This window comes from Malurus melanocephalus, unplaced genomic scaffold (assembly GCF_030028575.1).
Source record: "Malurus melanocephalus ecotype Western Australia unplaced genomic scaffold, MMel_1.1 scaffold_70, whole genome shotgun sequence".
Lineage (NCBI taxonomy): Eukaryota > Metazoa > Chordata > Aves > Passeriformes > Maluridae > Malurus > Malurus melanocephalus.
Genome location: NW_026623302.1, coordinates 1,657,524 through 1,674,934, shown reverse-complemented (window position 1 = coordinate 1,674,934; position 17,411 = coordinate 1,657,524). Strand labels below are relative to the sequence as shown.

General features: G+C 41.7%; 1 protein-coding gene across 6 annotated transcripts; it reads right to left on the bottom strand.

Moving 5' to 3' along the window:
* Nucleotides 1-3,661: 3,661 nt before the first annotated feature.
* On the bottom strand, nucleotides 3,662-13,874 carry RNF6 (ring finger protein 6). 6 transcript variants are annotated; one of them, XM_057366712.1, is made up of 4 exons: nucleotides 13,780-13,874; nucleotides 9,948-10,155; nucleotides 9,352-9,444; nucleotides 3,662-7,816 (listed from the first exon to the last, which is right to left on the bottom strand). In XM_057366712.1, the coding sequence occupies exons 2-4, from the start codon at nucleotides 10,138-10,140 to the stop codon at nucleotides 6,108-6,110; spliced, it is 1,995 nt and encodes a 664-aa protein (XP_057222695.1). In that variant the 5' UTR covers nucleotides 10,141-10,155; nucleotides 13,780-13,874; the 3' UTR covers nucleotides 3,662-6,107. The 6 variants fall into 6 exon arrangements, with proteins under 6 accessions (XP_057222695.1, XP_057222693.1, XP_057222694.1 ...); XM_057366710.1 differs by having other exon boundaries at nucleotides 9,948-10,160; nucleotides 13,780-13,873; XM_057366711.1 differs by lacking the exon at nucleotides 13,780-13,874 and adding an exon at nucleotides 13,671-13,773 and having other exon boundaries at nucleotides 9,948-10,160.
* Between the last annotated feature and the right edge of the window lie 3,537 nt (nucleotides 13,875-17,411).

The window sequence follows — 17,411 nt, the reverse complement described above, 5'->3', positions numbered from 1 at the left end:
CCCTACCTCTTTATCCAAAACACACTGCCATGTGCCTAATTTTTCTCTTCACCCTACCCCATTACCCAAACCCCAATGCCGTATGTCTATATAGCAGGTCTGGGACTAACATACCGATTTCCACATCAAGAGTGTCATTTACCAATAAAACTGTTTGTGGACCCTCAGACTTTTGTCCTCCTTTCGACCAATGAGCATCTTCAAATCTGAAGTGCTCTCTTCCCCTTAAGGGAGGATTATCATTCAGTGCCCTGCTGCCGGTCACCTTCCCCTTCCCAGGCAGGTCTGTGCTCCCGGACGCACCGCCAAGCCACCACTTGCTCCTTGATGTCTGGCGCCCTCTCCTGCTGGAGACTCTTCCTCTTGGAAGCCGAAGGTTTCATCTGAATTGAGCTGTCCAAGGCAGCGCATAGGGATGAGCCCTAGGCTGCTCTGGGACCCTCTGTGCTTGGGCTCTGCAGAGGTTCTTACTCTCAGCATGCTTCTGTCCAAAATAGTCTGCATTATTCAAATTGTTCTGTCGTCCCCAGTTTTACCACCGTCATAGTGAGAAGGGATCTCATCACTGTGCTTTCTGGGGTTTTGGATGCCTCAAATTGCATTACGTCTCACAACCTAGATCACAGAGAAAGGAGCTATAACTTGATTCATGTGGTGGGTCAGAGCACAGTATGGATGCAGAGGAATAATGAGTGACTGAAATCGGCAGGGAGGCCAAAATCATAGTTTGGGATTCATGTAACAAGAAAATAAAATTTGAGCCTGGAGTTTGAGATGCCTTAAAAAGGAGCTGGGGAGGGGGGCTAAATTTTGGAGGCCTTTTACTTAAATAGCCCCAAACCTGGGTTTTTACAGAACAGAACAGAAAATGTCAAGGGGAAAAAAAAACTTAGAAAACGGAATATAAACAGTTGCAACAGGGAAAATGTCTCAGCTGTCATACTGGGGATAGCCCCCAAGTATGAAAGAGCTAATGTCACTCAACAGAAGAACCCGAATCCAGATGTGCAATAATTCTGATGCAATCATTATACTATGATGCTTCTATTTTTTTCCTTATGAATGCATGCTTTTTTTCCTATAGAGTTCAATTTATTGTATAAATGTGTGTGTGTACAGAGATAAACTACCATGTTAAGCAACAAATAATACAATTCTTTACTTTCACTATATGCATATTTAAGTTAACTGCTACACATATGCAGATTAACCACACTCTATGCTCACACATACTTGCAATTCCTGTTCTTTCAGTGTTTATGCTATTAACATTACCAAGGGGAACAAAAGTTATGCCAAATGTGTTTAAGAACATAGTAAAAGAAATAGTACCAGCAGCCAAAGTGCTCTATTCCTGCATTACTCATTCAGAAAAGGGCAAGACCTCTGTATTAAAATAGCAACATGATATACTTTTCTGGGCACGCATGCCTGAAGGTAAAGGGTGAGCCATTATTAATGTAGCTCGAATGTGTGTGAACTGCAAAAATAGTTCACAGGCTCTGTAAGGTATGTCAGATGCCTGGCACTGTAGAACTAATGCTGTGTAAGGAAATACATCATAATGGAACTGGCCTAGTTGAAGGCTTAATACTCCTGATGAGATGGAAATGCTCAACATAAAATTCAAGTGCTTTTCTTGGAAGTAGAAGCAATATACTTTAACTGTCTCACTGTACTCAGGACAAGAAGCCCAACTGTGGGTTATAAATGCCTGAAGTTAGGCCTTTGAAAGGACTGCTTAAAATAATGGGATAAAGTGATCACACACATCCCATTTTAGCTGTTCAACCTGTAGAAGAAAATCAAAGCTGTATTTGTTTTTATTGTGTATATTTCATTTTTGCACTTCAGGCAATTTACATTACACTAAAGATAAATTTAGTGCTGGGATAAACACCTTCTGGAGCAACCGTGATGCCAAGGAGCAACGTGATGCCAAGGAGCAACGTGCAATGAGTATCTGGCGAACCTGCTCCAGGTCTCTTTCAGACTAGTCAAAAGTCTAGTGTAAGCCCAGGGAAAAAAAAAAAAAAAAAAAAAGGAAGAAATTTCACTTTGAGGTACCTTGTGTGTCCAAAAGGTGGGCTAACCCCGCTCCCACTGTAAACATGAGCAGGCTGAGGGAAGTCTGCAGTGTGCTGGGTAATGCTTGCCTGTTGTTGATACCTTCTGCATGCAGGCTGAAATCTGATTAGCTGCGTATCTCAGGAGAGCTAATTATATTTTGAATTTTAAAGACTCAGCTCTGAGTGTTGCAGTCAGCATAGCTGTGTCTGGTTCTGAATGCTGCTCTGACCACAGCTGGGTATGCACAGCTCCACAGTTATAACCATGGTATATGACTGGATAATGACAATCCTGAGCTTTCTGACATCTGTCCCCTCTCTCCCTTGAATCCCTGAGGACTGCACTGATGTATGGTCAGTGCACTCAAAAGGAGAGTCAGGTCTCAAAGCCTCTTCAGGAACTGGTGAATCTTACAACCCACAATCAAATTAATGTGTCTCTTTTCGGGGGTGGACATTGAAAGGAAAGAAACCGGCAAGTATACTTACAATTATTTGTGAAAAAATATTTTTGGACTATTTGTCTGAAGATCCCACCTGCCACTTTTGACCTGATCAGATGGCCTACAACAGACAGTGACCTGCTGTTCTGTCTACTACTTGTGACCTGGCTCTCAGCTGGCTCCTCATCCATGCTGAGACAGCTCATGCATTCCTGCTGCTCTCGCCACAAAAGGCAGGTCCTCCCCTTCACTGTCTTTCCTGAAGAGCTTGTGTCCATCCATAGCTTACACAGCTGGAGTGCTGCTATCCCATCAGGTCTCTGTGATTCCGATGAGATCACAGCCTTTGAACAGCAAACAGACCTGGTTCCTCCTGCTTCTTCCCTATGCTTTCTGCAAACAGGCACTTGAGATGCCCATTTCTTAGACAAAGTAAGATATCTGCCCCCACCATATTGGCCTGTAGGGCCTGCCTTATTTGTGTAAACAGAGCTGGGGTCTACTTCCCCTCTCTTCTGTTAAGAGGTTTCTCCTGCCCACATGACCTTGCACACTCTGATTACCAACATGGCCCACCACTTCCTCACATGGTTGCAGGATGTCTCCACATCATTCCTAGGTGTCCTGGTGGTCAGGTTGGATGGTGATCAGTCACTTGGCAGTTACCACATGACTGCACAGGGTTACTTCAGCAGGAGCTTGGGTATGGGGAAGTGGCGTCTGCTTTTATAAGTGCAACAGTTATTTCCCATAAAAGTGAAAGCATGAAATGGCAGGACATAACCCGCTGTTTCCTTCCATATTTTTAAATTTCCATGTTGCTAATTGTTGTTACTTGGCAACACAGATCCACTTCTATGTCATATATTATTAAAGAAGAGACTATTACAGAGATATACAGGACCACAATATCAGCTAGAAAGTCACTGATAGCATCACACATGTAAGAAATAGAAAAACCTATTAACTCAGCCTGATATTTCTCTATTATCTTTGCAGAGGTCTTGTTCAAAGCAGCTTTCTGGGTCATTTCCAACATTAAGGCTTTCTACAGACTCTGGATTAGTGCTACCAGTTGAACTAAATTTTTAATATTTCATTTTAAATAAACTGTTATTTGTAAAAATTCTGCCCACATTTTTCTATTTATTCCCATATAAATTAATTTTTTTAATGTCACCAAAAGACAAGGCAAAAAAATACATGTTTTGGGGGTGGGGGTGGCAGAGAAATCAAGTTTTACCACAGAAATTAAGGTAACAGAAGCCAATACCAAACTGAATCACTAGGATTTAATTGGTCCCATCAACACAATTTCTTGGGAAAGCTGAGTAACAAATTACATGCTTCTCCAGTGGAGGGGAAATACTTGTTTCCAAACTCTCATGTGACAGGACAGAAATGCAGTAAAGAAGTCTTTATGTTTCTTATCCCATAGCCTACAATTTCTACAGAAAGCTCTCACCGTACTTTAGGATTTTCTGCCCAGCAGAATCAGCTTGAACGATGTAACCATTTGTGCTTGTACACAGACCAAATCCCACTTGAATGAAAGAAGGCACAGAGAATCTCCCTTTAGCTCTAGTGCATTAGTGTCACAGTTTTAAGGATTAAAGTTAAAATTGACCTTAAAGGACCTGACCGCCAAGGCAACAGTGAGCCAAACGCAGGCTTCTACAAATGTGTCTTTCAAATATAAAAGAAAGCCAAAAGAAGACAAGGAAGTAGCAGAAGGCATCCATAAATTTATATATTGTCAACATCAGGAGCTAACAGAAGTGACAGAAAAAAATATGTCAAAAAATAAGCTAGCTCTGATGATCACATTTAAATCTCTTCACTCTTTATTGCAGCTAAGGAAGCACTCAAGGGAGTGGTCACCTACATTTGCGGTAATTAACAGCCCAAATTACATCAGAAAAGATGTTAATCATATCCTTAAACTCATCTAAATCTCATAATAGTTTCTCAGAACTACTTCTAGGAATGAATAGAAGCCCTTCTGTGGAATTTATGACACAAGCTTTTCACTCACAAAACTGAAGTAGACATCCAGTAGCTCAGATGGGATTTTGTAGGTACCCTTGAAGGATGTCATGAGCAGATGTTCTAACTGAGGCACCTGGCACAGAAGCACATTTGTTAAGGCCACTACCTGCAGGCAGAGAAAGCCAGTACAACTTGTTCATTTCAAGTACTGTTTCAGTTGCTCACAATACACACACACACCACATTATTACACAGTTCTGCCTTTCTCTAGAGATTGAGATGCAGGTTGCTTAAAAGACAAGCTTTGTAATATTAAGCTTCTCCCAGAAATCCTGGAATGCTTTGTACTGGGCTTTTACATACCGCAACAAGTAACTGGCCTGGAACAGAGCTGGGGAAAAGTGGGGAAAGAATAAAGTGAAAACTGAGCATCAAGATTAGCCAGTCTTCTTGGTAATCTACAGGATATGGCTCAACAGTAATTCAAGCAAAGCGTCAATTATTAAACTTGCAACTTTATTTCAGTGTAAGTCATTGGTATAAAGTTTAATACCTAATTATACAGATACTGGGGACTTTCAGGGAAGTTTATTTTGTCCTTTTTAATGTCTTTTGCCATGTCCTCAGGCATGTTTCACGAGGATTAATAAAATACATGTACCTTAAATTTCTGTGCAAAAGCACTTCAAGAATTTGTTTTGTTCTTCTGAGTAGGATGCCCAAAACATGCATATTATAGACAATATAATAGTCAAGGTAATATTTTCCCTCTTTAAACTAAGGCAGTTAAAACCCCAGGAATATCAATTGAGTAATTTAGAAGAGTAAAAAGGCTTCCTCAGTGCTCATTTATTCTTTGAGCAAGTAAGACACACCCTCTTGGAATTACGAGATTTGATTGCTGTCTGCATTGAAAAGACAAAGATTGTCAAAGACAGCATTTAATTATGTACATTTTTTATTATAACCAATGCATCCACATCTGAATAAGAACTTATCAACGTTAAGAACTGTGTAAACCAACATGCAAAAACTGCCATAGAATTTTTAAAACTGAACCAAATTAGCAAGTTTTTAGAAAGGATTTTTCAATGTTTAAAAAAAGTCTATTAAAATGAGCACTTCAAGTAACTTAAATATCTTTAGCAAACATGTCCAGCAAGACACTTTCTGTAAAAGAAATTGTTCTTAGAACAAAAAGCTAACAAATGGCTATGTAGCCACTAATTTTTCAACACAGTGGTGGGTCTGTGTGAAACCATTTGTAATCTAAATAAAGCGAGTCCATTACAATGTTAAAAAACATACATTAAGCAAGACTGATTAACTATTGCATTTCTCTATTTACGAAAGTGCTTAGCATAACAAAATTACCTAAAAAAATATAAACTTTACCAATATCATTTGGTTTTATGTGTACTCCTAGACCTGCACTTGGAAAAAAATAATATTTACATTGTTAGATTTAGACAATTTTCCTATCACTGTTTAAGAAATTTAACAAACTCCCCCCACAAATGGACCCTATCTGAGTCAATGCCTTTCATCTGGCTCATTACAAACAGAGCAGGAGCAAATCACTGAATGCTGAGCAGTAAAAACGATTCTAGCCTGTATCAGTGGCATTTGACCCCAAAACTGGCTGCCGACAAATTGGGCAAGTGGAATTTTCAGAAAGCCAGCGATCAATACAATGAATATGAAACTCATGCATACAAGGTAACTGCCTTAGTTTATTCCCCGTTGCATATTCATTAATGCAAACACTGCACGTTTTACTCCATTCATTTTCAGTGAGATTGTCCCCATAATTTCGTGTAGAAAGATTGTCAATCTGCTCTTTGGTTAAACCTCTTGAACGATCATCATCATCATCTTCATTCAGCAGGAAGAAGTGGGTGAGTCGAAGGATGGGCAGTGTTCCATTCTCCACTAAATTGTTTGCATCTTGAGAATGCCTGTTACCTTGGTTCTCATGACTGTGCCCAGAGCGCTGACTACCATCCCTCTGTCCATTTCTTTCCCCACTGCGTTCTAGTGCATGTCCATTTCTAGACAAAACCTCACTTGGATCGCTGTCGTTTGCTGAACTTGAGTTACCCTGTGCATTTGCTAAGTGATGACCTCCTCTTGGCACTTCTGAGTTAGATTCAGTTTCCATTAAAGAACTCAGCTCTCCAAAGCCTGTCATTATCTGCCTAAGGATTGATCGAAGAGCCGCTGATGAAGGTTCCCCAAGCCCAGTTTCTGAAATCGGACGAAGAGGTATCCGTATAGTGCTAACGTAGGTCCGAATACCCGCGCGTTCTGATCGTGATATTGTATGCCGAAATCCCCCACTGTCACTTTCAAAGGTAACGGTGTTTTGTGACATTCCTACTCTAGAACGAGTTCTACTGGCAATGCTGTCCCGGTCTCTGTTTTCACCAGGACGAATTCTTCTCACCTGAAGATCTAATGTAATTGTTGGATGCCTTCTGACAGTAGCTGCTGGCCTACTAGATTCTTCCTCTTCCAAAGTTATTCCCAAGGATGGGGCTACACTGGGAAGCTGAGGAGCCTGAGTGTTACCTCTTGCTTGCTCTTCAGTAGGGTGTGGAGAAGCCTGAGCTGTTTGTCTCCTACTTCTGTTGAACTGCTGTGCATTTCTATCCCGCCTCTGACCACGCTCCGCAGAATGAGCAGTGTCACCTTGCCTTTGCAGAGGAGAGCGGCTTCGACTACTTAAGGTAGACCTCAGCCGCAAAATTTCTAGTCTTTGGTTTGTATTCGTCCGGACATTAGTTCTAGCTCTTCCCCTTCTGACTCCTGTAGAAGTACCTCTTTCTGGCATTCCTCTTGATTCACCAGCAGCTGCAGAATTATTTCGTGTAGTATTTGTCTGGCCTGTCAGCTCCCTTGTTCTACTCCTAAGCCTGCCCAAGACTGCATGAGAGACGATTTCTGACCTTAGTGCCATGGCACGTCGTAAAAGCCTGGTCCTTGCAGCTTCGTTGTTTTCCTCTCTTGCATCCATGTTCCTTGTTCTTGGGGTTACTGAGCTGGCACCTAGCTGGCGTCTTCTTTCTAAATACAGTCTGGTAGCATCTATGTCAACATACTCCTCACCAGCAGTTTCAAAACTGTTATGATCATGATTTATATTGATCTCAAGACTAAAACGAAACTCCCCACTGTTTGGATTCATTCGACTCACAGCTCTCCAAGTTTGGTTCCCAGTCTGTCCACTGCGAGTGGCATTTCCGGTGCGACGAAATGTGTTAAGCCATTCAAGCAAAGAATCACCGTTTGAGTTTTCCCCGAGAACTTCAGAATCTGAGAAAAACAAAGAATTGCAAACATTCATTGCATGCTGCACGTACTACAAAACACTCCAAATCCTCTACACTTGCTGGGCTCTGACTTCAGACATTATATAGTAGCAGGACACCTACCTTGCTATGGTAATGTACAAAAATAAGCTCTATGTAAAAGCATCACCAAAACTCACCAGTTTAACTTAAAATTTGTGTCTCACCAGCAGACTCACAGAGAAATTGATGTGCCCAGATGGCCCCTTCTGAGCAAGTGTTCAGATTCACAGAATCACTAGGTTGGAAGAGATCTTCAAGAGCGAGTCCAAGCCATGCCCTAATACCTCAACTAAACCATGGCACCAAGCACTACATCCAATCTTTTTTTAAGCACATCCAGGGATGGTGACTCCACCACCTCCTCAGACAGACTAGTCCAGTACTTTATCACTCTTTCTGTAAAAAACATTTTCCTAATATCTATCCTATATTTCCCTTGGCACAGCTTAAGACTGTAGAAAGACCTGGCTGGATCAGAAAAGATAGTTAGTTGTATTTGTCTAATATCTGCTGCTTGCTGAAGTTACCAGTTTGGGGATATTTTAACAACTCATTTTGATACAGCAGCAAAAAGAATAATAAGTCTTATCTTCTTTTGGAAAAACATTTAAAAAATTTGTTTCCAATAAGCGGTGGAATAAATGATCATAGAATCATTAAGGTGGAAGGGACCTCTGGAATCTAGTTCAACTCCCTTGCCAAGGCAGGGTGACCTAGAGCAGCTTACACAGGAATGAGGCCAGGTGGGATGCATGGCTTGAACAGATTTTCTCATTTCTTGCAAATATACTCTTTCTGTTTTACAATATCCACAGCTTCTTCTTCAAACCTCCAACTACAAGCTCAGGAGCAGATGTAATTGTAGTAGTTAGGACTAACTATATGTATAAAGCAGGCCAACAGTCATGATCACACTGAAGATTTTCCTTTGAAAGGATCAGATTAAGGATCTCCATATGTCCAGGAAACCTCCAAGTACCTTGGTACCTTCATTTCTGAGCTACCAATTCTTCTCTTAAATCTGACTAGAACTGGCCAAATGATTAAGCCAGTATTTCTGGAAAATTGAAGACAGACAGTGCATGTTACACAAGCCTCACTTGATTAAAGCATGGAAATAAAACAACGAAAGTGACAAAACAGTAGAGAGATTAACTGTTTCCCAATTAATTTCCTTTCCAACTGCTCCAATACATGACAAAAGCCTCTAAGAACTGAAGAATCCGTATTTCTTGGGCTATTATATCTACTAACAAAAGAAAACGAGTAGGAATGGAGCAAATAATTTCTGATTAACATAAACAAGTTTTCATCATGTATTTCAAGTTTGGTAATGTATCATTAGGAAATCTCTTAAACAATCCACAGAGGCACATTGAAGAAAAAAAAGAAAGAGAAATGAGTTTCACCTAAATACCTTTACAGAACAGCATTTATGCACCACATACTATGTGTCTACATATATAAAGGAAGAATATTTATCTCCAACAGCTCTACCTTCACCTTCTCTGTTATCCAAATCAGACTGCGATGCCAGACGCTCCTTAGCCCCCTCCAAACGTTGCTGCAACTCTTCTGCTGTTATTTCTCCTGAAACAATTTACATTTTGATAATGCTCTTAGGTACGACAATATTACTGCCTCAACACAGCCATGCAAAAATAATATTACTATCTTAAATGAAAAACTTCAGAAGACAGATAAAACTGATGAAACCAGAAAGAAAACAGTACTAACGTGAGGTTATAATGCAGATATCAGAGAAAGTAGGCAGTGGGGTGAAAGAAAAAAAAGATGCTCAATGTGTCAAGAATATGCCAGCTTCCAGTAACAATTCAGAGGCCCCCCAAAACTGCCACATATCAACAGATATAGTGTGATGTACCAAATGTTAATTATCTTGGTTTGGGCACTACCTGTACACAAATATACTGCATTTGAAAGTGCTACACTTTGGTCCATATGAAGGTTTCTTTCCTTTCTACAAAGCCACAGAAGTCAGGTTACTTGAGTCATGGTACCATATATGGTGCCTAACAGCAGAAGTGTTGCTTCACTTTACACCTCTTCTGCTGAAGGTATGCATGTCTTACCAGGAGTGCCAAGCAGGTTTCGGTCCCTCATTAACCTGTAGTCCTCCTCGTTGAGTTCGTTAATGAACTGGTAATAGGCCTCCTCCCTGCTGAGGCGCTCCAGCTGCCGCTGTCTCTCGCCTTCACCATGACTGCGCTCTTGTGAAGGCACATGCTCATTGCCATTTCCTGCACGGTGTGGGGAGCGATCCATAATGATAATGCCAAACTGTCCTGGTCAAAACCAGAAGATTTCATTGCACAGGAATTACAGGAAGAATTTATCTAATTTACAGTAAAACGTTCCCAGCATTTTCAAACAAATTGGTTTATTAAGAGCTAAAGATGATTAAGGTGAACCAAGCTTCATATTACTGACCAAATCAACAGTGTAGTTTATTATGTTAATATAGAAATATATAAATACTTCTAGCTTGCTGAAAAATAGTTTCAAGCCCCCTTCCTCTCTGAAAGAGCATATCAGTTGGTATGGCAACTTTAAAATAAAAATGCAATGACACTTCTATTTTTTTTTCTTAGTTAAACAAGGATATTCTAGAAAGCTAAAGGAATTAGCATAAAATTTATGTCCTTTCCTCCAGGTAAAATACAATAGCAGTGTGGAGTATTTTAAAAGACGAAGTATAGTTAAAAACATGGTTCTCTAATTATTGGATTGCAATTATCCAGTGTAGACTTGTGACAACTCCCATATAAAACCACATTAGTATTTCTATCAGTAATACCCCTCACATAGCACAGAGCCCACAGACTTATTTTTGGTGGAATGACTCTTCTAACATTATTACAGTATTTGTGTGTTTTCTTTGCATTCTCTAATGCAAGGATTAGCTATCAAAGGGACACCCATCTATGTAAAAGGGTGCACTGTACTTAAGCCACAGTTCTTTATCATTTACCAAACAATGGCACCACAATGTCAGAAGGCAAGAAAAACCTTGCAGTGTCAATGATGCATCATCTCCATTGATTTCTGTGTCATTACCACCTCTCTCTTGCCAAGACTCAATCAGTGCTCAGACCACTCCTCAACTTTTGTTTTCTAAAGAAAACCTGTGCTTCCACTCTCTATTTGAAAGATGATAAAGTGTTCTTTCAATTGAGCTTCCTGTTTAACAAAAGGCATCTGTAACACCTGCTGAGGCAGACACCAGACAAACTGAGATCACTTCTCTAAAGAGATCAGGCCAAAAAAACCCAACCACATTGCACCATTCTGTTGCATGTGGGTAAATGCCTTTCTTTTTTGTTTGTTTTCTGTCAATTCACACACACACAAAAGTCCATTCAAGTTTAAATTAAGGGGAAAACACAGAAAACAGCATTCTAAGCACACGCCTGATCCATAATTAGCCTTCACAAGACGGTAATGACACAACAAACAGACCAACCCAAGAATTAGAAATACATTTAAAAAAGAGCAAATCTTTATCAACACTGCAAAGAGATTAAAAAAAATCAGAAAATTTGTCAACAGCAGAAGCTGGCATACATTTAATATACCTTTCTTATGTTCTTTGTGGGATCCATTCTGATGTATCCTTGGTCTCATTTATTTCCACACCTCATGTTACTTCCCCCCACAAGTCCCTACCCCAAGTAACTGCACTTCTAAGCACTTCTTTCAAATCAATCATCTTCCTCCTGTAGTGTATCCAACACTACATTTTGATGCATTTAAAATCTCTCCCAGCTCTAACTCATTCAACTTAAAAGAAATTAAATCTGAGTATCTTCCCTTCAAGACATTTTCCATTCACGTAATATTTAGGTTTGGGGGAATTTTTAATCAATGCTGCCCTCTTGGCTCAGCCTCACAAGCTGTAGTTAACTGCTGACTTCGATTTCCCACAAGGGCTATGTCCAAATCAGGTCACTTCTCATATCCCACTTCTAAACACAAATTTCTCATCCAGTTCTTCCTCTTACTACCCTGGTTTCCTCATAACAAAAGCAGTTCCCACTCAACCCCCCGAAGCCAGCACTATCATTACCTTGACAACACCCATCATGCTATTACCATGAAAAAACCCAAACCATACTGCACTGAATACTGAAGTGCTTCTGTCCCGGGTGACTTACAACTTGACACAGGTGCAATGGGGAGGGGAAAGAGGACTGATAAAATCAGTAACGTTTCACCGAGGTTGTTAGTTAGACAAATGCCTTAAATCCACGTGCAGGCTGCTTGCCCGACAATCACCATACTAAGTTAACTGACTTCCCAAGTACATTATTAGATCGCTACACAGAAAAAAAAATGTGATATACATTCTTAAGATAAGAAGTCCATCCCATGTAGTCCCCCTCAATCTAAATTTAAAGTGTTGTTCAAAAAGAGAGGTTCTTGTACAGAAAATCTGGAAATCTTTGATTTTGTGGGTAGTTAAGGAAAAAAAATACTCTTGTTGACAACTATATGGCAGGATGATTAGTCACACTCCTTCAGTGACTCACTTAGAAACAGTAAGAAGTGTGAAGTTGTCCCATCTGTTAAACATAACTGCATGGATGACAACTACTCTCCCTATTTATCAAATGCCATCAAAACCAAGTAGTTTGGTACCCAAAATGTTTTAGAGTTGTGAAAGTTGAAGATATTAACTGAATCAAAAATGAGGTACTTTGCACTAGAATATTTCAGAGTATTGAAAAGCTGAAGAATATTAACTACTACGATGCAAAAAACTGAAATCAAAATCCAGTTATGACTCGTATTACTCTTCCCTTGCAAAGAGATAGAGTCCACATGCCAACAGCTTACATTTTCTAGAATTTTCAACCTGACACTTAATCCTGTAGTTCTTCATTCATAGTTACTATGGCCTATTCTTTAAGGTTTGCAACTCTTTTTTAACATATACCTTATGCTTTTAGGTTTTAGCCTATTTCCCTGAAATACTACTCCCGGTTCAATTAAGCACTCATTTTCTAAAAGACTACCACCTGATTGCCAGGCGACTATGAAATTTAGCTGAGGAAGCCTCCCCGAGCCAGAGTGCTATTTAACATTTCTGTCACACCGCAGCCTCCAGGCAGGATGATCTCACCGACTTCGGAAAAAATAAAAAAATAAAAATAAAACCAACTCCCCAACCAAACCCAGTAATCCCCACGCACAAAGCCTGAGGAAGAAGGGGAGGAAGGAGAGAAAAAGAGGAGAGTCAGAAGGTAATGAAGACACAGCCCCGGGACACCCAGAGCGACCCAAGCCGAGGGGCTGAGACTGGCCACCCGCCCCAGGCCGGCAGCAGGGCCTTCAGCCGCCTGGGCCACGCCGGCCCAGGGCCCGGGGCAGCACGGAACGGAGCGGGGCAGGGCACGGATCGTGTCCTGCCCCGGGCCACGGAGCCGCGAAGGCTCCGGGAACCCCTGGGCTCTGTCCTGCCGGCTGCCCCGCCTGTTGCCAGGGGGACGGGAGCGGCCTGACTGACGGGGCTCCCACCCAATCCCCCGGCCGGCCCGCGGCCGCCGGCCAATGGCGGCAGCGCGTGGCAGCCCCTGCCATCCCGCCCCGCTCCCCTCGGGCTACCCGGCCCGGTCCCGACACCGACCGCCCCGGCCGGACCCGCGCTCTCCGCCGCTGCCGGAGCCCACGGCTTCCCAGCCCGCGGGAGGGGCGCGTCACCCGCTGCGGCAAACTGGGGAGGCGCCCATGCCGCCGCCTGCCCCGGTGGAGCGAAGCCCGCCGAGTGCACAAGCCGGGAACACCCGAAAGCCCACCCCTGCCTGCTGCCGGCGGCGGCAGCGACCGGCCGGCTCAGCTCCGCGCCGCGCTGTGTTCCCCATCCCTCCCGGCGGCAGCAGCAGCCGCCTCCGCCGGGACACCGACCCTGGTTGTGCGAGCAGGAAACGTTCCAGCACCGATTGCGGTCCGGGCGGCGGCCGGAGCCGCGGGCGCAGGTTCCGTGCGCGAGAGGGGGCGGCCCTCGCCCTCAGCCCCGCCCCCTCGTGCGCACGCGCGTTTGGCACATTGTAACAATATATGAGGAATGCGAATGCTGCTTTCTCCCACCCGGGTCTGCTGAGGCTTTAGATGGGACGCCTTTCCTTTTTTTTTTGCGCGTCTTTGTGTCCCTTTCTTTTGGTAGAAATTAGCTAGCTTTTAGATACAATTAAGTAGAGACAAAATCATCGAAGCAAAAGAAACTTAATTGTAACGATGCAACTCACGCAGTTGTGTGTATCTCTCTGTCCGGCAGCCGAAAAAATGCCAACGCCAAAGTGGCTACCTTTTATACCCTTTCGCGGCCAGGGGTGGTCCCTGTCCCTTTTCCCATTGGATGGGAACACAGAAATTTAGATTCTACCTCGACTGCCTACTTTCCTATCCCCTCCCTTCTCATTCACTTCATTTTTTTGGTCCAGTTTTTAAGCGCGCCCCTCTCCCAGTTCTCAACGGTACCCAACACCTCAATCAGAACAAATCTAAACCATAGATAGTAGCAATAAAAAAATAGAACCAACAACTTTCTTTTGCTTAATAACCTTTTCAGCAGCAAAATACTTCATTTCTCACACTTTCCTTTCTGTTCATATTTGCTTCTGCAGAAATCGCCCATTGAACTTCTTCCAAAGAATTCAAAAAAGAATTGCTTGAGACATGGGCTGTCACCTGTCTCAAACCATGATTTTAGTAATTTCTACTGGCGGAACCTTAGGTAAAAGTTCTCTCACAGGAGATGTGGAACCTGTCACAAATTTTTGCACGTTCTGGTTGTGGATGCACTGGCAGCACCCACAAACTCGCTGCCCCGAGTGGTTTCTGCAGATTTGTCTCAATATGTGCTGGAAGCTTCGAGGCTGTGGCAGCAGAGCAAGTTTCACATCTTGCACAAATTCTCTGAATGAGCAAAATGAGCAGATTTCGCCTCATCCGTCGCGTATCCAAACTGCTCATACTTGTGCTCAAACTGGCGTGCGGAAATGAACACTTTGGGTATTTTCTGTGCAGCCGATCTCGGTGCAAAGGAACACCCTCAGGAAAGAATGAGGTGCCAGGAAGGATTCAGGGTTGCTGACCAGGAAGATACTTTCACAACACATCCAGGATCTCTTTATTCTGCTTAAGAAAGAGTTTACACAAGTGTTATGTTTAGGTTTGGTGGTGGTTTGCATTCCTGTTCTGCCATTAGGTGGTTTCCATGAGACAAATTAATTTTAGGCAACATTCTTAACGCCGAGGCCAGACCATGAACTACTCTTTGTTCACTGCATTCAGAAAACTGTAACGTCTTTGTTTTTCACGTACATTGCCACAATATGAATAATTAGTATTCTATTATATTTTGCCTTTATATATGTATATAAAACAATAAATATATGTATATGTTTTACCTGAAGCAATTTAAATATGTTCTTCCTGAAGATCAGTTTTACTGTCATAATAAAACTCAGAGTGTGTGTATATATAAATACATAAATAAATAAATAAATAAATGTGTGTGTGTGTATAAATATAAAGTGGTTCCTGGATCCCTTGAAAATTCTATTTCTTCCCACAACTATTTTTGATCATGTTTTTAAAATCTTTTCCTTTTATAATCTGCTTTTAGTAATCATTGTTCCACAGTCAAACACAACATTTTCTCTGGTATCAAACCCACACACAAATTGTTCATACAGTAGGAAGTTATGGGTGAATATAGGTTAGATGGGTGAATAAACACATATTTCTGTATCAAAACCTTACACTGAATTTCTTTATTTTCCACTGACCTGCTCTCTAATGCAGAATTTGGTGTTCATGTCCTGTTCATAGTGGTGTTTCACAACAGCACACTGTAACTAAGTAAAGTACTTGTTCATTTTGTTAATACAAAATTACAAAAGTAGATCTTTCTTGGAATATTATTGCACTGTAGCAACGCTTTCCACAGTGACTCTCTTTGCGATTATACTATGAACAGTCTGTGGAGGGCAGCAAACCTCAGGCAATTACTAAGTTTTGTAATAAAGAATCTGAGACCCTGGATTTGAATGTTCAGTCCTTGAAGTTCTTTAGAAAGTAGCTCTATTCTATTTTATTGTTTGATATAAGTAAGGCAGGACCACATAATCAGTCTTTTCAAACTGGATCTTAGTATCTCTGCGTGACACCAAAGTGGTCACATGAAGTTGATGGGCTTGAGAGGATCCTGGACAGTCTGGAGGAATGGGACAGCAACAACCTCATGAATTTCAACGAGGACAAATGCACTCCTTCATCTAGGAGTGACCGGTCCCCTGGCATAATGCAGAACGGGGGCTTTACTGATTGTCTTTGCTGGAAATGTTGGAGCGTTCCTGGTGGCGTTGGTTAACAATGAGGATCAGGCTTTCACCGCAGCAGCCATTAGCCTGGAGAAAGGTGAGAAGAGATCTTATCAATGTATATAATGTATCAAAAGCATGGGGCCAGGCTCTTTTTCGTGGTGCTGAGCAATAGGACAAGGGGCAATGGGTAGAAACTGATGTACAGGATGCTCCACCCAAACACAGGGAAGAAATACTTTACTGTGCAGACGACTGAGCACTGGAACGAATGGGCTGCTGTGATTGAGTGTTGTAGGTTATCTACTTATAAAATATAAATATGAGAAAGCAAAAGCATTAAAGTTGTACTCATGTATTTTTTGTTCTATTTTTGAAGACTACAAAACAGAGAGCAAGTAGCTTGTTGTACATTCCCCTGCTGTAAGTTTTGCTTCACAAACTCTGACTCTAGCACCAACACCGTGGCCACTAGCACACAAACACACACCGCTCCCAAAACCAGCTTTGCTTTCGGTATTGATGCTCCCCTACCCCAAATGACAGCATCTAGTTATTGTCTCAATCCAGCCTGTTCCCAGACAATGCAGGTTTTCACCTGAAAGACAATTCCCTGAAATACATTCAGAAATGTTTAGTGATGTCAGCCTTCCTTGACTACTGTCCTCTCTGGTCACAGCTCACTTTGATAACTGCACATTATCAACGCTAACATGATAATGGTGGCTTTCCTATAGAGAACTCTGATATTCTTTGCAGAGGTGGTGATGTCAAACAAAAAAAAAATGTCAAAAATGTGTGTATTCTGGCGATATTAGAAATTACACAAACTTGGAACAGAAGGATATGATAAGCCAGACTCTGAATGTTAGAGGAAAAAAAGAAAAAGAAGAAAGCTACAAAAATCCAGCTTCAGTGAGATGTGTGAAGAATATATTTTTAAACTGATTCCTGAGAGAACATGAAAGGAATGAAAAACAGGCAGTAAGAGGTAAGAAAGGTTATCAATTTAAAGGACCACTGTGGGGATGGGGACCTGAGAGTCAAGAATACCAGATCTTGGTTGTATGTGTCTTTTGACGAGTGAACCCCAAAATTAAACATTTCCTTAAAATTATATTACACCGTGACAGATTTTTAAAATAAAGCACAAAAAGTATGCACCTTTCCAGGAAACAGAGTTAAATGTTGACCTTAAAATGTCAATATTAA

Excerpts from the sequence above, each read along its gene's own strand:
- RNF6 (XM_057366707.1), bottom strand. The coding sequence starts at position 11,499 with ATGAGACCAAGGATACATCAGAATGGATCCCACAAAGAACATAAGAAA. Across the intron at positions 10,161-11,450 it reads CCACAAAGAACATAAGAAAG|GACAGTTTGGCATTATCATT; the intron begins GTATATTAAATG and ends GGTTTTGACCAG. Across the intron at positions 9,445-9,947 it reads AAACCTGCTTGGCACTCCTG|GAGAAATAACAGCAGAAGAG; the intron begins GTAAGACATGCA and ends AAATTGTTTCAG.